Source organism: Nelusetta ayraudi, unplaced genomic scaffold (genome assembly GCF_046127955.1).
Source record: "Nelusetta ayraudi isolate G7.1 ecotype Tasmania unplaced genomic scaffold, CSIRO-AGI_Nayr_v1 ptg000002l, whole genome shotgun sequence".
NCBI lineage: Eukaryota > Metazoa > Chordata > Actinopteri > Tetraodontiformes > Monacanthidae > Nelusetta > Nelusetta ayraudi.
In genome coordinates, this window is record NW_027466052.1 from 1,136,927 (window position 1) to 1,159,144 (window position 22,218).

Genomic DNA, 22,218 nt, shown 5'->3' on the forward strand with positions numbered 1-22,218 from the left:
TCTCCCCCTCTCTCCTCCGCAGTCTCTGGAGAGCACTCGACGTATGCTGGCTCTGGTCGAGGAGGTGAGTTCACACATCACACGCCCACACCCGTCTCCTGCTGACTAATAATGACGGGGGTGAAGAGTTGGTTCCCTTCGGTGGTTTTGCGGTGGTAAAAATCCACGATGAGCCACGTGATCCCGAAGTGGCTTCGCCAAACTTTTCCAACAGCGTGCAGAAACATTAGCATACAACGATCTGTAGTTTCGCCGAGAAATTAGAAAAGTCTCTGCTCCGCTTCTTAAATGTAAAAAGCAACATGTGGCCGTGCATAAGTTCGCTGTGGTTTTGTCCTGACTTAAATTTCAAAGTGGGGAGGGACTGACAGTAAATGGACTCATACAGCAACAGTCATAGTACAAGCAGGGTCAATGATGCCCTTGTGTCATTTTTTTATGTAGCCCTCCAGTCTACAGACAAGTCCAATAAAGCACATATTCTAAAGAAAAAAAAAAAAAAAAAGGCTTCCTAAACACACATGTCCTGTATCAGGACTGTCACAGAGGTCCTCCAACCATGCTTTTCATTTGTATTACACACTGCGGCAGCGTGAACATCTGTTTTTGATGTTGCCTTTTCCTGCAGCGTTCACTCTTCCTGGTCAGCTCTATGACCTTCCTGTCTCCCCAGTTTCCATCATTTCACTACCAGTTACCTGCAGCTTGAACATTAGCCGCTATCTATACATCAAAATCCCCCACAGCAGCAGCAGGTCCAAAGCACAACGTCAGCCACACCCCCAGCACCCCCCCTGCGCTGACGTTCCCTTTCACACAGGAGCAAGTCGAGTCCCGCTCTACCTCCACAGGCTGGGAATTAGTAGGAACTGCTCACATCACCCAGAGCCGTCTGTGGCGGAAAACACACTCGGAAGCATGAGTTGGGAATCAAAATAGCAATATCTATAGCAATATATCTATAGCAATATCAATAGCATATATGCTGTGAGCCTCTGGCGAGATACACACAGAGTATTTAAACATAAACTCTCATATTGGCGGAATGGGCATGAAATGCAAAACAAATAAAAACAAAAAAACTTTATTCAGTATTATTATTCATTCAGCACAGACAGAAAAACACAACCCTCTGCTGCCAACCAGACCTCATTCTCCTGTTCTTGAGGCATAGAGTGTAACCGTAAGACCACAGAACGGATAATAGTCCACCTGTTCAAGATAGGTTTATCACGAGGCAGCTGCAGTCCAGGGGCTCCAGGAGGAGCGGCAGCTTGGGGAAGGGGAGACGATGAAAACTCGCTGACACTAGACATCCTTTGGCAGGGTGACTGTCCCGCCAAACTCAAACGCCTCCAGCAGTCCAGGACCAGGACAAGTGAGGGTCAGGGCAGTCAGCGGTGAAACACCAGTAGGTTTGCCAGGGAGGAGACGAGGTGCAAAGGCCAGGAGGCAGCAAGGAGAATCCAGAGATGAGGGCGAATCTGCTTGAAATTTCATGGAAAGTCAACTTCCTTTTAATTATAAAAACAAGGTTTTAAAAAAAAAGGGGGCCGTGAAGGTTTCTGAACTATTTAAAAATTGCGCGCACATGCTAATACTCCCGTGACCTCTGTCTCGGAAAGGCTTATAATGGGCTTACTCTAATGGACTAAGTGTGAGTGGGTGAGTGAGAGCAGCGGCAGCACTCGTCGCTGATCTCGATCAGATCTGTGCATTGATACCTGCCAGTTCCACCATGGCAGGATCCATTAGAGAGTCGAAGCCACGGCAGATAACACCATCACAGAATACTTGACTCAAATTCACTAACAAACAAAAAGAAACCCAAGCAGAGAAACATCTGAAACAGCAGACAGGCGAGCAAAACGCATTTTCAAGATGAGTAGCGAAGGCCCAGTTGCACCACTCACCACACGTCAGTGTGATAGCAGCAGCGTGCTCAGTTTGAGCTGTCTGTTCCCCTCTGTTTGAAGCTTGAAGTTGGGCCTGATTAATCCCCACACCGACCGCTCAATTATTATTCACGCGTGACTGAAAGGCCTGGAGGTAATTAAACTCAGAGGGGAGATTGCAGATGGTTCAATGGACCCAAAAGGAAAGTAGAAGATTGATCCACATCACGTATGCCACTGGAGAGGATCTGTCATGTGAAAAGCAGAAGTTTTTCTTTGAAGGATTATTGTGCCACAATATATGATAGTACATAAAGCAATGTGAGTGGCTGAGGTTTTCCAGGCTGCAAACCCTCCATCAGAATAGTGTTTGCTGCACAACGCCTGCACAATTGATTTTTCGTGCATATAAACTTGACGGATTAGCAGCAGAGACGCTGAATATTTGCCTCGGTGAAGGGAAGGGAAGAGACTGTGGGACGTCAGCAAAACCTGTTAAATTCACACTGTCACGCGTTTGAAGGGGACAGAATTTGTGAAACAGCTCGTGGACCGAGAGGCAAAGAGAAGGAGCGTCTCTGGTACGACGAGCGTGAACAGTCACAGAGGCAACAAGAACAAACGGGCTGAAATGAGTTGCTTACTCTGATATATGAGCCAACACCATCGCTGTTCTCTATGCATGGCCGGGTTCGATTTCAGCCAGTGAATTTATCAACCGCTTAGTCTGTGGAGTCTGAAAACCAAATATTCCTTGAAAGAAAAATGAATTTGCACAAGTCACTCTGAACTGCTCAGAAGACAAACTTTAAAAAAAAAAAAAAAAAAAAACTGCATTCTCTTATCCTGCCGCAGTCTTTGGTGTCCGAGCATCCAGGTTTAATTTCATTTCTATGGATTCTAGAAAACAGAAAATAGATCGGAGATCACCTGGGGTCGCGGCGGACCAGTTTCAGGGCGGCAGGTGGACATCGTGGAATCACAGTGACTTAATTAGAATAGATTCCAGGAGACATCTGGGTGCCCGACTCAGTCAAAGACCAACAGCAGGCATTTGTTGCATCTTCACGCCAGATGCCTCCTCTTGTGCCCGTCCTTGTTCTTCCCCAGTCCTTCACACCATCCATCCCTCACTTCTGCAGCAATCTAACTTTTCTGATTTTACCACTGATTTGCCAAATAAATGGACATTTCTGTAAGAAATCAAAGTCACGCCGGTGCTGTTTCCGAGTACAGAATCTGGTATTAGCTCAAATTATTCATCTCTGCTAAACCTTTGAAACCTTCAGGCGGAGAATCGCTCAAGATTAAACGACTAAAGAAAGAGGGACAGATAAAAAAAAAGTCATCTGGCCAATCAGGGTTGTGATTCACTGTGATGACACAAACGCGGTGTGTACGTGTGACGCGTGTGTGTCATGACACCAAACAAGGCCATACAGGAGGACATGATATCATCACACTGGGACGTGCCAGTTGGCATGTCTCCGGTGTCGGATGGACCTCCCAGGTCTTTGTTTTTCCTTGTGCATGAACAAACACATTTCCCGGCCACGTTTCAAACCCCATAAAGCAGAATCACCGGCGCACGCAAACACAATCCAAGCACTTCTCCCCACTCGCCCTCGGTGATTAGTTTCGCGACGACAGCGGTGTACTGCACACGGGTGACGCGTCCACCTTGGCCGACGGCGTTGCTCCACGTCTATCGCTGCTCGGAGAAGGTCAGCGCACGTCGATGGCTGCACTAAATGGCCTTTGGTCTCTGATATCAGTGACACAAAGTCGTAAGACGACACAGCGCTGTTGTTTGCACACTGTCTTTTTTTTTTGATGTGCGCATTGTGTGCCCAGTGAGCTGTGGAAGTAAGTGAACAGGCCCCGTGCAGAAATAACTGACTGTGTGTGTGTGTGTGTGTGTGTGTGTGTGTGTGCGCGCGCGCGTGTGTGCTTCAAAGTCAGTTCCAGCTCTGCAAGCCAAATCTGAATGTAACATTGTTGGAGATTTGTCAACAAATCTGTGCTAGCAGCCCAGTGAACAGGACAAATATAGCTCGTGGCATTTTGAAGACGAATTTAGACTTGGACTCCGCGCAGGATCATGTGTCAATATATTTTCATGAATTTCTTTTTACAAATGGGTCTATATCTTTCTTTTATATGGACGAACTTTAGGTGATTTCTTTGACGTGTCCGTTTCCTTCTTTTTCGCCGTAACTTTTCCGTAATAGATCAGTTGTGTTCATTATGCCTATGGTTTTTAATGGTTTTATATCTTTTCTTTTATACAGACATAAATCCTTTAAAAACCAAAGACATAATGGACACAATTGATCACTTTTTTTTTTTTTTTTACCAATGTTTCAAAATGGACTGGTAGTGAAGAGGTTCTATGAATCCGGTTCCTTTGACAGATTGTGTATGCAACACTCGATCAAACAGTGGCATGGCTGTTTTCCAGAACTGTGTGTCTCCAAGTCCAAAATACATAGCAGGATGAAGGAAATTCACTGACATAATACCTGCTTACCAGCCCATGAAACTAGAACGGGCTAGCTAGAAGCTAAGCTAGCCCTAGCCTCCAGTGAACCGAGGAAATGGCCAGTCTGAGCCCGTCTTCCAAAGAAAATGCCATGTCTCTTAATTCACTCTATTCTCAGCGCTGTCCTAACTTTGCTCTTTTGAACTTCACCTAACACTTATTCCTCTTTTTCCTGGCTTTTCTTTCCCCTCCCTTTTCCTCCCTGTCTGTCAGAGCAAAGATGCTGGCATCAGGACTCTGGTCATGTTGGATGAGCAAGGAGGTAAGTTGATAGGGAAAGGAATCTTTTCGCTATCTCTTCAGCATCTGACCTCGTTTTCAATCTGCTTTCCCACCATGTTTTCTGCATGATGATAAAAGTATTACTAGCATAGCACTGTTAAAAGAAACAAGTGAAATTGCTAATATGGTTTTAGAATTTACCTTGCATTTAATGTTTGAGCGTAGGCAAACCTCATCTGCAGCTGGAGCTAAATTGATTTTCGCACCAAACTCCTGCCAACCATTTGTTTTTCTCTTGCAAATTTGCACATTCATTATTACATATTGATTTCACAATATAAATAACTTTAAAGCAGTCGGAAAACAAAAAAAGCGTGCTCTCTTAAACCCAGATTCTGCTTTCATATCGTTTCAAGTAAAACTGAAATAAAAGATGATGCATTGAACTGTTTAATGAACAACTGAGAGACTTGAGTCCTCTGTGACTGCAGTCGTTGCGAAACAAGTCGAGGCAGCAGGGAAAAACTCAGAGGGCAACCAGCGTTGCCGTATCTGGCAGCCATGGCAGACAGTTTGATGTTGAAGTCATTTATTTTGATAAACCAGGTCAGATGAGGCCTGTGGTTGGCAGGTTAAATCCACATTACTTTCAAAGAAAATAACCAGCACAGTGACAGTTGGTGTCGTTAGGGCGAAGGGAATGTTTCGCTGTTGTCGCTGTATTTAATTATAAAGTAAAGTCTCGCTCGGCTACCAGGAGGTACATGTAGAAGCGTGTGTGTGTGTGTGTGTGTGTGTGTGTGTGTGCATGCGTGCGTGTGTGTGTGTGTTTCCAAAGGCTTCATGCATGAAAGAGCAGCCTAATTGGCTTGTCAAAAGAACATATAGCCCGTTTCCCCTCTCGCTCTCTTTCCTTTCACCCTCACCCCCCCAGCGTAACTGCCCGGCTCACTGCTGTTAGCACAGGATGGCAATCAATTCACAGATTCAAATTACCTCTGCCTCTCAGCAAGTGCCCTCTTTACCTCACCCTCCATTCGTCTTCTCTTCCTGTCCTCCTCCCCCCTCCTCTTTTCTCGACGCCACTTCTCTGTCTCCCATTTCTTCGGTGACCCCATCTTCTTCTTCTTGTCCTTAGATAATGAGGCTTTTCTTGGATCCTCTTTTAAATGCTGAGCCTTATATCTAAAAAAAGGAATGCATTTTTAATTATCAAATAGATTAAAAGCTGTAATTACTGCCAGGCTATCCACAGAAAGCGCTCCAAGGACATCTCCAAGTAGTGTTTTAAGAATCATTCCAGCTCAAGAGGACAGTGGATTCTAAAACTCAGTTTTAACAACAAGGTCAGTGGCTGATGATATCAACAACGCCACTTTTGCAGCGATCTAATGGATGATGGAAACGCTGATAGACAATTAAAACCTCTATAAATTCAAACGTGAAGTTCAGTGTGTGACTAATGCCACGCCCGTATCCTACAGGGCAGAAAGCATGGAGCGAAGAGTCATGATTGCCGCTCGGAAATCAATTTTGACGTGGCACCGACCTCCACAGCGGTTTTGCATTTGCAAGGGTGACAATTCTAAAAAAAACAAAACTGCTTTTCGCTAATTTCCTCACGGTGAACTAAAAAGAAGACAGTTGCGTGAGTGTGTCACCACAGCCAGGACGGCGTTTTGCTAGCTAGCGATTACGCAGACTACCTAGCTAGCTAGCTTGCTAGCTGACGAACACCAACAGGGCTCTTCCTCTACATCACCACCATGGAGTTCGCTGAAGGAGTTTACACAGGTCCGTCGCTCCTCACGCGCTGCATTCACACACATTCTCGGTGTGAGCGCACTTTGAATATGAAGTATTTAGTAAAGAGAATCCCTCCTATATTCAGGCGCTATCAATAATATACAGAACTGAGAAGTCGACCGTTTTTTTTCCCCTCAGTCGTCATTGCGCGTTGCCTCCGTCTACACAACATCGTTCTTAAGTGCGGAGGCTCCCAACACAGTCGGTGGCGTCACTGTCCCGGGCTGGAACTATTCCCTCTCTGCCCTTTGCAAGCACACACACGTGCACAGGTCATACATCAAAGATTCAAGTCGTTTCCTGCGGAGCGCTGACCAGAGGTAATGGCTTGGCTGTTACATGCAGTACACACTGGCCGGTGTCACACCTCATTAGGTTCTGACGGAATCAGTGACCTCTCCCCCCCCCCCACAAACACACACACACACACACACACACACACACACACACACACACACACACACACACACACAGTTGGACCAGTCAGCAGCAGAAATATTCCTGCTGCTTGGACACGTGCACTGACTCTAGCCGATGTTTTGTGCGAGTGGAAAGTTTATTGGTTTGAGCTGACCGCATTTTATTGCCACTTCATCCCTGGACAGCTTGTCAATACGACGCCGCTCATTTTTGCGACCTTTGACCACGGCGGTGTTGACCGTTTGACACCAAAACAAATTGGTCTTTTTAGTTAGCATCCTGATGCTTCATCACATTGCGAGTCAAGATCAATTCATGTGTCAGGTTATGGTGAAGAACTCCACTGGGCTCAAACCCTACAGCACTTGGATACTCAGATGGTCATCATTGCGTCATGTTTCAAAGGCAGCGGGTTCTTCTTTTATGCTCTTTTAATGTGTAAAACTGAAAATGCTGCGAGGGGCTTCCTTTACAGTAGACGCCTCGCCACAGTCTGAGAAGGTGTCTTGGATATGACAGGAAGTGCCGGCGTGGAGGATCAAACAAAGAAACATCATGTCCTATCAAAAGAGTTCTTTCTTATATCGGCAAAAAGAGCTGCGGTGTCCAAAAAAAAAAAGCTCCAACGTATTCCTCCAGAATTCATTCCAGCTTCTTCGCTCTCTATCTTGTTCAATCTGTGAGCAGCTGAAGGCAAGGAAGACATTATGCTCTAATCCCCAGGCGGTGCGGGGGGGGGGGGCTGGTTAAGTCGGGACCGGCTCACGGTGGGTGAGGAGATGAACAATTCTTCTCGCTCTCACGTTCCTCCCCTGCCATCCCTCAGTCTGCTGGGATTAATGCAGGAGGCCACTGAAGGTGTCGTGTGTGGCGCTTTTATGGTGCATTTATAGACCTGGAGTTTTGCCTTTTGAATGGCCCAGCGTGAGAGTGTGAAGACAAAATCCTCATGCTGTGTTCAACAAGTCCAAACAGTCAAGATATACGACAGAATGTCCCTTTTTCAGAAACGCTGTATGTTGGCGCAGATTACAGCCCAGGGTAGCATGAATTTCTTCCCCAACTGAATTCAACGAGCTTTTTTGTTTTAGTCAGCATTAGTTCCGCATTGTCTACACAGTATAGGCATTGTGTTTTCAAATATAATTGTTTCTTGACGTCAAAAATGAGGACAATGTTCCTGAAACGTCAATGACAGAAGTCTTCTTTTAGCCTTATCTTAGCATATAGCCTTTTAGCCTTTTTATCACACAGAGTCAGCCAAAGATAATGTGTACACACATCAGGATAAGAAAGCTTGCATAAATATATAATCTATATAAGTACTTCTGTACATGTGGATGCCTGTTTGGAAGTTTGATCAAATGGCGATAGCACTGTGTACAGTTGTACAACAGGTGGCGCTGCCCTTATGAATGTAGCATCGACAAGTGTTGCAGTAACAAGTGTTACCCAAGCAGTAGTTGGCCTCACACATAAATGTCTGGAAGCCAACGGCCTCCACTTTGAGCACCTCTTGTAATTGTCGCGGCCAAAGGTCACTTGACGTTATTAAGTATTAATCTCGTGACAGCTGAATCCATTTGGTATTGAAATATTTATGCAAGTTTGTCTTTTCCTGATGTGTGTATAGTATACATAACAATGGCTGACTCCGTCTATAATATATGCAGCGTTTGGGGTGGAGAAACTTATTTCCCCATCGAATAATGTCCACCACCGCGATGTCGGTGGAGGTTTCCAGACCATAGCCGCGGTCAAAGAATCGCCTCGGCTTAACTTTGCTGAAAACAACCCAGTTAGCTTTTAGTTCTCACAGGACCAGCAACCTGTGTCTGTAAGGATTTTGAGTCAGTGTCACATGATCAACCACGTGACCACTTGCATGTGGGTCTACGGAATAAGAAAAACTCTTGCTCGAGTTGTCCGTACGGCGGACGGAGGTAGGAAACATGCACAAAAAAACCAAAAACTCGAATGTCTCCTTGCTTGCTTTGCCTCGTGCGCTTTCGCCAAGGAGCTTTTCGCCCCTTTCGCACTGTAGCGTAGCGCGCCTGCGCCCGATGCCGCAACAGAATTTCAAGTAAAGAAAGCTCCGGCAGGGAGCGAGCCAGTCACCTTTTTATTTCACGACTCTCATGCCTTTGCTCTCACCAGAACAACTTGATCGTGTGGAGGAGGGCATGAACAAGGTGAACGCAGACCTGAAGGAGGCCGAGAAAGATTTAAAAGATATAGGACAATGCTGTGGTCTCATTTGCCCATGTATTAAAAAGTAGGTACCGGCTGGGAGCCCCTGAGCTCTTGCCTGTCCAGTGCTGGTGGTGGTGGTGGTGGTGCTGGTGGTGGTGGTGATGTCTGATGTCTCTCTTGTCACAGTCAATGTCTTTTTTTTTTTGTCTCTTCTCCTTTGTCTCCCCTCTCCACCCCCCCCACTCCTCCCTCGTCCCACCGACTCCCCTCCCCCCTCTTCTCTTTTCACGTGCTTTCGTTCTTTCGCTCGGGGGAAAAAAAAAAAAAATGACAATGTGTTGGTAATCAGAGCAACTGGAGCGCATCGAGGAGGGGATGGACCAGATCAATAAGGACATGAAGGATGCGGAAAAGAATTTGAACAATCTAGGACAGTTCTGTGGTCTGTGTTCATGTCCCTGTAACAAGTAGGTGCCGCCGCCTGTGTCGCCCGACTGCATGTGTCTCAGTGCACCGCCGCCGCTGCCTGCCCAACCTGCCCGCCCGCCCGCCCGTCCGTCTGCCTGCTCCTGGTGCTTAGAACACGGTGACCCGGCGGCTGCGGTCGGGCCCAGCAACCGGCCTTAACTCACACGCACCTGGAACAGGCACCAGCGGCGCATGCATGTTTGTGTGTGTGCGTGTGTGCATGTGTGCGTGTGTGTGTGTGTGTGTGTGAGAGAGAGAGAGAGAGAGAGAGAGAGAGAGAGAGCGAGACTGCCGAGACAAAGCGGAGTGAAGGCTGTGCACGTGCATGAGCAGCAAACACACGCACACCTTGGGTCACGGCCGGGCCCAACGCTGTCCTCACCAGCCCTTCATTCCACAACGGATGAGCGATCCTCTTCCCGCAGGAAGCAGCATCAGCAGGAACCCACCATCCCTCCTACTATGAGAAAAAAAATATACATATGCAAGAAGAAGATGAAACCCTCCACCTGAGTCCCGACCCCTCCCTCCCTGCAGCATGATGCATCATGCTGTTTACAAATTTCCCAAACACAAAAAAGAATTCTGCTGTGAAACTGTTTCTAAACGTAATGTTTGATCGTTTAAACTGAAACTGAACTGAAACTGGTGTCAGTTCATTCAGATTGGTCAGAGAATGTTGCCATCTATCGAAACGCTCACAAATGAGAAGACTGACGTGCTAAACTTTCTGCTAAGTGGAGGCAAAGATTTTCATAAATCAGTTTTAAACTTTAGGAATTTACATTCTAGAACGTTCTAAGGTGATTTAATGGTCCTGTATTTATTTGTTTTATTTATTTAATTTTTTGCAAAATTCATTTCTATCAATTCTATCATCACTTTCAAGCCCCAACAGACGCCTCTAGTCTGATATGACTATTTGACTGAGTATTTTTCATTCTCCGAGGCCTGAGATTTAAAAGTCTAAAATAACCTGACTGCGGCTATAATATGGGCCCATTAAGTTTCAAGGCTCAAAGTGAAAAAGACAAAAAAAAGTTGAAGTTTCAAGTCAGGCTAAGTCTAAGTCTGAGTCTAAGACAGGAACTTCCACCAAGGCGTAAACACGAACACAGACCAGCAACCATCTGGGACCTGCATAAGAGTCGTGTCACTCTTCTTATGTAACTGTCTCTGTAAAAAGCTACTATGTGGTTTGTGCATGCCACCCCTTCCTGTACAACAAATACTGTTTTTTTCTTTTGTTTTGAAAAGCTATAGCTATCCATTATTCGCTAGCCATTGTCACGGTGCTGTAAGATCGTGTTTCTACAGGAAAGTTACAGTAACACAGTAACATGAGGTCCGACAAAAAGCGTTTAAAAACCAGTAATGGCAAATAGATCTGATCTCAGTCCGGCTGGAAGCGGCAACAGTAACACTGACCCTTGTATTGTGGTTTGTAACGATAAGATGCATCAGTCAGGCCCCACATCTCCTCCCCCGGAATGGTTCTACATGATGAAACATCACACATGAGTGAGGCAAACTTTTTTTTTTTTTTTTCCTCAAATGCTCTCACTAACTGCAGCTGTTCTTTTCATACTAAATCCTGTATTTGCACTTTAAGGTCTTTTTTTTTTTTTGTTCTTGCCAGTTTTGCCGAACTCTTGTGCGACCTGTTTTCTGTATCTGAAAAGCCAAACTATGGCCACTGAGTCATGTCTGAGCAAACGATACTCTGGGACCAACACTGTCTTTGTCAGAGCTATAGAAAACACAAGTGGCCGACAGACAGAGGAACTAAACGCTTCCTTGTTAGATTCTTTTTTTTTTTTTTACATTTATTTTGAAGCCCTAAGATTCCAAATAATGATCAGAAATAAACAAAGGGCAAGAATTCATTTACTTTTCTCACCTTTTTTGCACCAAATTTTAACATTTTATACCAGACGTCATTTCGAAGTCAATATTTCATACCCGTACCTTGGGTGAAATACACCACGGCTCTGTCTCAAAGACAGTGTTGAGCAGGATGTTGAAAGCAGCCGACGCAACTCATCTGCTTTATTTGTGTCACTGTGATGTCGTGGCAGCAAATCTTTAATCTTTAATGTGCTCTCTTTTTAATATAGAGCCAAATCATTTTATTTCCTGCTGGGCTCAGATCTTGTTTATTCTATAGCTCTCTGGTCCCCCCCTCTCATCAACCACTCGTCATGTAATCCCGTGGTCATGTCATGTGTCTCATCTGAACTAGACTCTTATCCACAGCAGGGAAACGGTCAAATGGCACCAGTTGAATAATTCTTGCTTGTTGCAAACTGTCCGGAGCATCAGGTGCGTCGCTCGCTACCCCCACCTGACGTCAACCAGGAAGTGGGGTAAAGGGGGCCGATTGGAAGCACAATCGCAGAATTAATTGCGATGAGCCAAATACAGAATTTCACTTTAATGCCATTGGCATGATACTGTTGACTTCAGAGGTGGCGCGGTGGCTGCATCAGGTGCTCCAGGCTCCATCCAAATGCTAAGAATTAACTTTGCCTATTTGACTGCATGCAGTGCGTCACCCCGCAGATCATTCTTCTTGTTATTGTCGACCCATCCGGATGAAATGAAGGGCTGATCACATCAGCCGTGCGAGTCATGCATGCCAAATGATGGCAGATCACTTTGTTCTGGGTTTGACTTGAAGTGTTGGGCTCTCTCTCCGTAGACACAGCGTGTGCCCGACCCTGTCTGTCTCCTCTCTCTGTGCCACCTCCTCCCCGTGTCCAACATCTAGCACGCGTCCTCAGTCTGCATGTCTTTGTGTCTTTGTGTCTTTGTTGTTGTTGTTGTTTTTTTTTTGTTCTTTGTGCCCGTCACCATGTTCTTCCGTGGTTCGAGCTCTTCTCTATGTGCTTGTGGGAGCTTTTCTATTTTCTCAATTGGTTTGACGCTCCGCCACAAGCCACATACGACGCGAGCTCGTTGTGTCCAGACTGAATTGATCTGCACGTTAAGATCAATTATTCACTAACAGACAGACCACGTGTATTGCAACACCTGGCTGCCATGTTGCCGGCGCCATGTAGTGGAATGCATTACCAATGCATTTCCCATGACAGCAGCGTGTTGTTTTTTTATTAACAGAAGATCATGATAAACTAACACAACACAACAGTCCCGCACGCGCACATCGCTGCATGGTCACCTGTGTTTACAGCCGCGCGTCACTTAGCCAGAGTCACGTGTGTTACAACTGCATGCATGTTAGTCAGTGTTGCGAAATACCCGCCAACCCCAACCTCCTGCTTGTTACTCAATGCCAATCTTAATTTCCTTCAAACACAGGAGGCCTATAACAACCTTAGAATATTTCATGGATGCAAGCCATGACAGTCTAGTACATAACAACACATAGACACACACTTGCTAGCTCCGCCTGGCCAAAACAAAATGTGAATAATATATATATATTTTTTTTTTAATTAATACTTGACAGATTGATCTTAAATACCTTTTAGTGAACATTAGTGACAATAGTTTTTATTTATTAATTTATTAGCTTTTTGAAAAAATATGAGAACCCCTTAAATTTTGCTCTGAGGCTTTCAGGGGGACTCATGGGTTAATCGGGAGGGGCAGTATTTCGCACACTGACATTAATTAAATTAGTTATAAACACATATTAAATATATGTTCATCTACACACACAAACGTACACATAGGCAGAAAGAGGAAGAGGCAGTGCGGCGCTGCTGCGGCACTGACTGGAGTGTGTGTGTGGCAGGATTAAGGGCGGCGGCCAGGCCTGGGGAGCCAACCAGGATGGAGTGGTGAACAGCCAGCCGGGGGCCCGAGTGGTGGATGAGCGTGAACAGATGGCCATCAGTGGGGGCTTCATCCGCAGGTAAGCGCGCAAACCAGCGTGTCCTGCTTGGAGTCGGTGCGCTCGCTTTGTGTGGTTTTTGTGTGTGTGTGTGTGTGTGTGTGTGTGTGTGTGTGTGTGTGTGTGTGTGTGTGTGTGTGTGTGTGTGTGTACGCGTGATCATCGCTCACGTGTGGTTGCACACTTGCCTGTGTTTATGTCCACTGTTCTCCATTTAAAGGTTGGGTTTTATGCCCTTTTCTAAGATGATGAGATGGCACTGGCAGAGGACATTTGGCATTTTTTTCATGGGCGCGACCCACAGACTCAGCTCTGCTTTGCCATCGCACCAATGCATGGTCCTTACAAACAGGGCTCCATTCAAAGGGACGTAAACAGGCTTTGCGTATTTGGTTTAGTGGTGTGAGAAGCTTTGTTAAAAAGAAAAGAAATGTTTAAAGGAATAATCTACCAACAAACAGTCTGTCAGTCTGTCTGTTTAGCCCTCTGTTTACAGCCACTTGCACAGGGTTTTAGCTTTGTAAGGCATCTGCCACTAACTTATAAGATAGCATTGAGGCATGAATCGCTTTGTGACATCACAAAAGGCTAATCTTTGAAGCACTTAGCAATTAAAACAACTAGAATATCGACCTCTCATTTGGAGTCGACCGTCAAAACTTATTTGCGTATTGACTTTTGCATAATATAGCACTTCCTTCTCCTCCGTCGCGTTCCAGGGTAACAGACGATGCCAGGGAGAACGAGATGGATGAGAACCTGGAGCAGGTGGGCGGGATCATTGGCAACTTGCGTCACATGGCCCTGGACATGGGACAGGAGATCGACACCCAGAACCGCCAGATCGACAGGATCATGGAGAAGGTGCTGTATCACCAACACTGCCACTGTTATTGGGCGAAAACTAACTGGACGTGGCGCATTATAGTCTATGGATGAATGAATTTGCACTCACCGAGGAAATGAACTCAGCCCTGGTGTCAAATGTCAAATGTCAAATGTTGAAAAATGTTTAGCGATGCACAGAATTAGGTTTCTTTATTTGTCAATGTGCCTTGGCATACGAAGGAATTTCTCACTATCCCATGGTGAAGATGAACACAAGACAACTGTGACACAAGTGAAAAACAGTGGAGTGCACAGGCATGAATAAAAAAGACAGACAGTCCTTACAAATGCACAGTAAATAAATGAGACAGTTACTGATGCTTGAATTAAAACAACAGCAGTGTTATTAGTGTAATGTTGCTAATGCAGAGGACTGAAAAGCGAGGGCATTGACTTCTTGTGCTATTAGAAATGACGTAATTAAAGGTGCCATTTTCACTTACAAATGACTCACAACGATAAAACTATACCAGGTGAGAATTAAAACAACATCTGTCGTCATCTAAAATCATCAAATCACAGCTGGGTCACTGTAATCGTGCTGTACAGTTCATTTGAGCTGATTTGGTTTTACGCAGCAGTTTGACGGCCCTGTGTTTGTTTCCTCCTCCAGGCCGACTCCAACAAGACCAGGATTGACGAAGCTAACCAGCGCGCTACAAAGATGTTGGGCAGCGGCTAAACTGCAGTGGGGGCGGGGGGAAAGGGCTTTCACCCCTATTTTAAACCCCACCAACCACCTAAACAAAGTAAAAAAAAATAATGAAATAACAACACAGACAAAAAAAAAAGAGAACAAACTAAAAACCCAGAAGCCCTGAACACCAACGCCCGGCGCCCACTTCCTGCGCTTCGCAGCAGGCGCTGCAACATCATGCTTTTTGTTGTGATACTTGTAGAGGTTTGCACACATGCACATATCATACATCCCTGCGCTCGTACCCCCCTCTTCACCCCACCCCTCTCCTTGTTGTCTCCCCGTGTTGTTCTGTCTCTCTTTTGGTTTTGTTAAAAGATAAATAGGTCCTATCACGCAAACGTCCCTTTCCCATGCTGTAAATAGTGCTTCTTAAATGGCTCCATTAATGTAGTTGATACATTTGTCCTGTTTACATGATCACATTTTTTTTTTTTTTTTTTTAAGTCTGCGTGTAACATAAGCTGCTGCCCGTCCATGACCGGAACGCGATGCCTCTCCCTGTATTGTCAATATGGTGGCGTCGTCCATGTAAGATACACTGCAGCTGTTTTCCAGGTTGTGATGCTACATGAGAAGGCCCCAGTCGATTTCTTTAGGATCAAGTCAACATACAGATCTAGCAGCTTGTAACTGAGGCCACGGTTTTTAATACAAAAATCTTTAAAACTAAATGCTTTTTGACCTAAAAAAAAACCACAACAACAACAACAACAACAACAACAACAACAACAACAACCACAACAACAAAACAATAATACTTGGACGTTCAGTACAGATATTCATAAATTACGGTTTGATCCTGCTCCGTGTTTGACGTCTGCTCTAGTGACGCAGCAGTATTATTGTAATTTGATGCTGATCATCATGAGGTACGCATCTTGATTTCCTCAGGGAGCTGATTCTGATCATTCAAAAGCAACAGATGAATAATAAACTGGTTCATTATAACACATTTTACAATACTTAACCACTAACCTTGACAACATAGTTTGGTTGTGGTCTGAACAGTTTTGTTTGACCCTTAGAAGTACACTGACTGCAAAATATATTATTTTGCCGTCAACACATAGTTATGTATTGACTGAAGTCTAAATCTATAAAGTGTGACCAGGAACACAAGAAGATGGGAATTTGTGAATGATCAATGCTTGCCTTTCCTTACCAGGCCGCGCACTGCTTTTACCCATATTTTTACTCTTACAGTACAAACTTGTGCCGTATCGAGTGTGTTATGCATGTCTGGCACCTGCTAGAAATCACTAAATGATTTATTTATCCAGGAAAAAAAAAGATATTCCAACATGGCAACCGCATGCGACATATGTAGGCCACATAGAGGGAAGGCCCATATCTATCTGCAAATAGTGCCACTCTTTTTGTGTTCTGTGTCTCTTTACCTTTCCAGACTGTGACCGTCACTGTAAATGATTACCTTGGAAAATGCCAATAAAATCATCATAACTGTAGAACCAAATATGGACTCCGGATCTGAATTCATTGTTTTATTTCCTGGGGTTGAATATATCTTGCAACTGCACCGGGAGGGTGAACACACTTGGACATGAAAAAGAATCCTTGTAAAGTAAAGATTTTATTTATTTATTTATTTTCCATTTACACAAAAAAGGGTAAAAATAAAAAAAAAACAAAAATGATATTTCCTTGAAATCTTGAGTCATGTTTTTCAGTCGTTTCTGTTTTTTGATTATTAAAAAAAAAATGAATATGTAGAACCAATCTGACTTCATTGTTTTAATTATATATATCTTACCACTGCACATGATAGGGTGAACATACTTGGACATGAAAAAGAATGCCGATGAAGAAAATGATTTTTTTTTTAATGTAATTTTCTTGAACTCTTGAGTGATGTTTTTCAGTGTTTTTTTTTTTATATATATATATATATAGGTTAGGCTACATGGAGCGCTGGATGAAAATAACGATTAGAATTAAAATATATAATCAAAAAAGGGTATTTAGATAACAGCAATAACAGTAATCACGTTTTTTACGGTATTCCCAGCCGTGAGCCCTCATATGGTTCACGTGACGCATGTCATCCAGGTGTTCTTAGAAGGAAAAAAGACATTAAGAGAGATAAAGATAAAAAATAAAAAAATAAAAAAAAATACACAAGGACCTGTAGGTGCTATTGAAATAATTACACAACCAGAATAGAAAAAAGTGATTTCATCATAACATAACTGAAGGGTGTTGAGGGCTGACCTGTGACGCACAGCACACAGCGATGTGGGAGCTCATCTGATCCTAAATCACTCAACTGTCAAAGCCAGGAGTGGAGCCAAATGGGTAGAATAGGCGATGAACAATACAAACATTATAAATATTAGTGAGTTCAGAGTAAAATGCACAGTGGGAAATAAAAGAGAGTCATGATAGGAAGATAAAGGTGTGTAGTGGACACAGAGGAGGGGAGATCTGCAGCAGCACATTACACTAATGGACATCTAACAGTGTTGTCCTGGGTTTAGGAAGGATTAGAGTAAACCATGTCACTGAGAACGCGCAAGCGCGCGTGCACATGCGCACATACACACGAACTTGTAAATGCAAGAAACCCGCACAACTGAGTAATCCGCGTACCTTGGTCACGTCCACTTTCTGGCTTTGTCGCGCGCACTTTTAAGTTCTAGCGAAGCCGAAAATGAAACTATGTTGCCATTCAGATTTATAGATCGACATGAATTGTATAATTCGTTCATAACAATTCACTGGGTGGAATCAGTTCTCGTGTGCGTTTACCACGGATGAGATTTGCTGCGCGTTCGATAAAGAAATTATGGGTTTTATTTAGGCAACACTGCCCTCTGCTGGTGTAAAAACGTCTGTGCACAGATTAACGACTCGTTTTCCTCAAACAATGTTGGAAACGGTCCATCTAAAGACATCTGCTGGTGGTCAGCTACTGTAGCTTTGATTAAAAAAAAAAAAAAAAAAAAAAAAAACAATTTTGTATTAAAATATAATATGAAAAAGAGTCTTTACAAATACATAGAAATAGGAAGGATTACAAATGTTATACACAGTTTATTGGTTTCCAGTACACAGTAGGGTTGTAAGCATTGCATCTTTAAAAACTAAATGGCTAAGTATATTTCTTCTCACGGTAACCTCCGCTTCAGACTCAAGTAAAAAATTATAAAATACTTCTTGCTTTTAAATAATCACAGTCACAGTCAGATAACTGGTTCGTGTCGCTCTGGTGTATACGTGACCGCGAGTCCAACCCGCCAAGCTTCGGCAATTTCCGTCAACCACGTGACCACCTTCGTCCTTCCACCTCCTCGTCTCCCTCTCAAGGAAAGAGGACAGTTAGCACCGGTACCGGTACCATGTTCCGAGCCGTGTTCCGTCTCTCTACCACTGGAGCCCGGAGTTTGGCCCAGCCACGGCTATGCAACTCAGGTAGAGCCTTCATATTAAAGATCTACATGTCGAGGCGACCCTGTTTTTACGTGACTTCAAAACGCTTCCTCGTATAACGTCAGCTAGCTTAGCTTCGCTGCTTCACTACGTGTGTACGTGAAAGCTAGCATGGGGTGACATTGACTTGTTTCCTGCCGTTGGCTTTTAGCGTGGCACTCAATGAAACTCGTAATTATTTTTGTTCCACTATTAACATATCGTATTTAAATTTTTGAATCTTAAAATTTGTTTTACTTTGGAGTCGCGACCTTGCTGTGACCCCATTTAGCCCGAGAGTGTCAGTGACCGCAGCTTTAGACGCAGCCTGTAACGGCTGAGCTGACGCGGAACTAGGTTACTTCTGTGACAGAATAACCTCACTATTATTGCAGCAATAATGTATCGCCATCACATGTTGGTTCAAAGGATCGCTCCCAACTTACCCCATGCCCTTTTCTTATAACGTTATATCAAGGTCTGTTAGAGTTACTCAGGCGCCATGTGTTGCATTAATATCCGCTTGAATACACTTATCGTTATAGTAAACCAGAATAAAAAATAGTGTGAAGTTACATGTGACACTTTATGATACAAGATGCACTCAAAACTGTATATATATTCATTAGTGATGCTGTGTTCTTCACATGTCCCTTTCAGTTAGTCAGTGTTTTTTTGGTTTCCTTTCAGAAGTTTGACCACCTGGCAACTGCTGTACTCACTGCCGTTCAGAGTTCCATTTGATTTGTTTGAACGGGTCCAGTGTATATCACTGTTGCTATATGATATGCACCTGTGTTTGTTGTGAACAAATATAATATTCATTCAATTTTGATACCTGCTTCTCGGGGTTGTTGGAGTCTATCCCAGTTGTTTTCGGTCAGCATTTGTAAAAGTATTACTGAAGGATTCAGAGGTTGAACTTGTCATTTATGCAATGAATAATATTGAAATAATATTGCGAAATCAAGAAAAGGCTCCCGCACGCTGTTCAGCTCTCTTCCGATTTAATCGAGCAACATTTCCTGATTACGAAGGCAGAGCGCTGCACAGTGTGCGGGAGCGTTTTCTTGATTTGGTCCGACTCCTGGGTGGCGCCTTTCTCCGACGCTCCTGTTGTTTTTGGGAGTGCTGAGATTCCTTTATTATTTCTGTTATGTTGTATAAGTGCAATCACGCTGTTTAAACATATCAGACATAATCCGCCTTGTGTTTTACAGCACCCGTGGCCTCCAGATGTTATTCTCATGCGAAGGCGGAGACGGATGAGGAGTTTGATGCTCGCTGGGTCACTTATTTCAACAAACCAGACATTGACGCCTGGGAGCTGAGGAAAGGTGACATTGATACTTGATATTGGACTCGTTATGAACCCTATTTCTTTCGAGTTCATCGTCTCATTCTTTGCTCTAGCTTGCATTTGATCTTCTTAGCATTGTTTACTCATGGAGTGGTATTTATCAATATTTAACTCTAAAGGTATGAACACATTGATTGGCTACGACCTGGTTCCTGAGGCCAAGATCCTCGATTCTGCTTTAAGAGCTTGCCGAAGACTCGACGACCTGGCGAGTGCCATCCGCATCCTGGAGGCCGTCAAGGTGAGCAGCCGCACCCTAGTTGGGTTCACTTTAACTGCCATCGAAAACTGAACGTAGCAGGAGCTTGTATTTATCATTTACAGGTTGTAAAGTTTCAGTTTTATATATTTTGCAGGACAAGGCTGGCAACCACAAAGATATCTACCCCTACCTAATCCAAGAGCTGACACCCACCTTGTCAGAACTTGGCATTTCAACACCTGAAGAGCTTGGCATTGACAAGTTATAGACCATTGAGGTAAGCCTTGTCATCTGGAAGGTTTGTGTGACTTAGAAAGATAACTTGTCGAAGGCAACACTGACTAGATTGATTGACACAGTGCCCTCGGCAAGATGGTACAGATCTGTTCAATGTGGCCTTTCTGGCACACTGTTGAGAGCAGAGCTGGGAGCTCCCTGCTAATTTCTCTATTTTCTTCTATTCCAAACACACTGTGGCTGCAAAGCCAGCGTCTTGTAGCCAAATAATAGGTGTGTGACGTGTTGCCATAAAGCAGGCATGAGCAAACTACGTTACAGCTACATTAAGGTTTTTAATCCGGCCTGCCTAACTTTGAAGAAATGATACTAATAGTCAGTCAGTCATAAAATAGCTGCATTTCATCCATTTTTCACTGTTTTAAGAGTCATTTCATTAAAGAGTTCAATACCGTGGGGCTTCAAAGACACAGATTTTTTTGTAACTTTGCGTTTGTTCATCTTCAATTGACATTAAAGCAACATGTTTTCTGCATATCCCATCATATATTTTTCCTCCTATGAGTTGGGTCACCAAAACACCCCATCCAGCCCCTCTGTCACATTTTAGAACCCAGTGTGGTCCCACCAGTCAAAAGGTTTGCCCACCTGTGGCTCCCAAAAGGGTGCTGGCCAAGCAATTAGATTTATGTAGCCCTTCACTTAAAGGTGGCAGTGCCTATACCACACAGTGGCAGGGGCGCCACTATCACTGCTACTAAATCACAAAAAAAATATTTTTAAAACTGTCATGTATGGCAGAAAAGGAGCACAGGGGGTTTAAACTCTGCGTGCATTCCCTCTGGACTGGTTCCCTTTTGATAATTCTCTTTAATTAATGTTCTAAATGATCAAAGAACATGGTTATTGTATAGTCTTAAAATTATTTCAAAGTTTATTGTAGAGTATAAATTACTAACTGCCGCATGAAACCCACTGGCAGCAGGCCATCGACTTTCATAGTAATTGTCTTTCTTCCCAGTTTTCTCTGTGCATAAAAAATAGCTCAGAAGGAAGATAGAAGTTGGAGTTGTTTAAACACATACCAGTGTGAAGAATCCATGAATTGGATATAGAGCTTGTAGATTGTATATACGTACATGCTCAGTGTCCTGACTGGAGTGCACCCCAAGTGCACTTGGGGTCAGCTGGTGCCAGCTTTCACCAGTCTTTCAACTCCTAGCCAGGACATATTTGAGTAGGGGTGGGGGTGGTGTTGGTGGTGGTGGTGGTGGCTACATTTGGGATGCCTGATCAGTCTGAAACTGATTTGGGGGAAAACGTGTTTACTTTACACTACTGTGTAAATAAATGAGGTCGATCTTGAATTGATAGTTTTGATTTGCTTGCACCTGAAACTCTTTTTTTCTTCTCATCCCTCAGGTTGTTTGGTACATGAAGAGAGCACCTCTTCTGCTTCTCTCCTGTCAAATATGTCTATATTGTTGATTAAATCCATGCTGTCCTGTTATGTACAAAATGGTGGACCTAATAAAGAAAACTATTAATTGAAAACAGTTTGTTGGTATTTTTCTTGATCCCAGCGATTGGATGTGTTTATACTCCTACATCATTTCTCATCTCATGTTTTACTATTATCCTCTAAGAAGCATTAGGAGCAAGTGTTGGGTGTAAATTATAGATATCTTAATGTACAAGAGGACGAGGCGTTTTCCAATGTTGACCTTTGACCTTGCTGAAGGACATACTGTGACAATGTTGGTTACATCAAGGCCTAGCATACATTTTTCAGCTATATATTTTCATTTTAGACATACAACTCATTTGGTACTAGTTCACCACTTTATCGCAACCACTAGATGGCGACAATATTGAAAAGGGTCCTGTTGGATGTCACTTCCTCAATGAAGGAAATAAAATAGCTTGTAGTTTTATGTTAAAAGCAGGAAGTGAAGAATTTCGTTGTTTTTTTTTCCTTTGATGTGTCATAAGTAGCAAAC

The 22,218-nt window shown here is 43.8% G+C and overlaps 2 protein-coding genes and 1 long non-coding RNA gene across 3 annotated transcripts in view; all 3 read left to right on the plus strand.

Moving 5' to 3' along the window:
- Nucleotides 1-15,692, plus strand: part of LOC142892588 (synaptosomal-associated protein 25-A-like) — a 32,748-nt gene extending 17,056 nt beyond the window's left edge. Inside the window, exons 3-8 of the mRNA XM_076032816.1 lie at nt 23-64; nt 4,651-4,699; nt 9,428-9,545; nt 13,307-13,426; nt 14,125-14,269; nt 14,907-15,692. Of these exons, the coding sequence (XP_075888931.1) occupies nt 23-64; nt 4,651-4,699; nt 9,428-9,545; nt 13,307-13,426; nt 14,125-14,269; nt 14,907-14,975 (543 nt within the window). The 3' untranslated portion in view covers nt 14,976-15,692. The remainder of the gene's footprint in view (nt 1-22; nt 65-4,650; nt 4,700-9,427; nt 9,546-13,306; nt 13,427-14,124; nt 14,270-14,906) is intronic.
- LOC142893100 (uncharacterized) overlaps nt 1-21,726 on the plus strand; it is a 140,414-nt gene extending 118,688 nt beyond the window's left edge. Inside the window, exon 2 of the long non-coding RNA XR_012927647.1 lies at nt 20,857-21,726. This is a non-coding gene — a long non-coding RNA (uncharacterized LOC142893100). The remainder of the gene's footprint in view (nt 1-20,856) is intronic.
- On the plus strand, nt 18,263-21,772 carry LOC142892952 (cytochrome c oxidase subunit 5A, mitochondrial-like). The gene is made up of 5 exons (XM_076033159.1): nt 18,263-18,422; nt 19,640-19,756; nt 19,899-20,020; nt 20,136-20,258; nt 21,641-21,772. The coding sequence occupies exons 1-4, from the start codon at nt 18,350-18,352 to the stop codon at nt 20,247-20,249; spliced, it is 426 nt and encodes a 141-aa protein (XP_075889274.1). The 5' UTR covers nt 18,263-18,349; the 3' UTR covers nt 20,250-20,258; nt 21,641-21,772.
- The last annotated feature ends 446 nt before the right edge of the window (nt 21,773-22,218 follow it).

Bases quoted from the DNA above. Each gene is read 5' to 3' on its own strand.
- LOC142892952 (XM_076033159.1), top strand. From the start codon at position 18,350: ATGTTCCGAGCCGTGTTCCGTCTCTCTACCACTGGAGCCCGGAGTTTG. The intron at 19,757-19,898 runs GTGACATTGATA...TTAACTCTAAAG, and splicing joins CGCCTGGGAGCTGAGGAAAG to GTATGAACACATTGATTGGC. The intron at 20,021-20,135 runs GTGAGCAGCCGC...TATATTTTGCAG, and splicing joins GCATCCTGGAGGCCGTCAAG to GACAAGGCTGGCAACCACAA.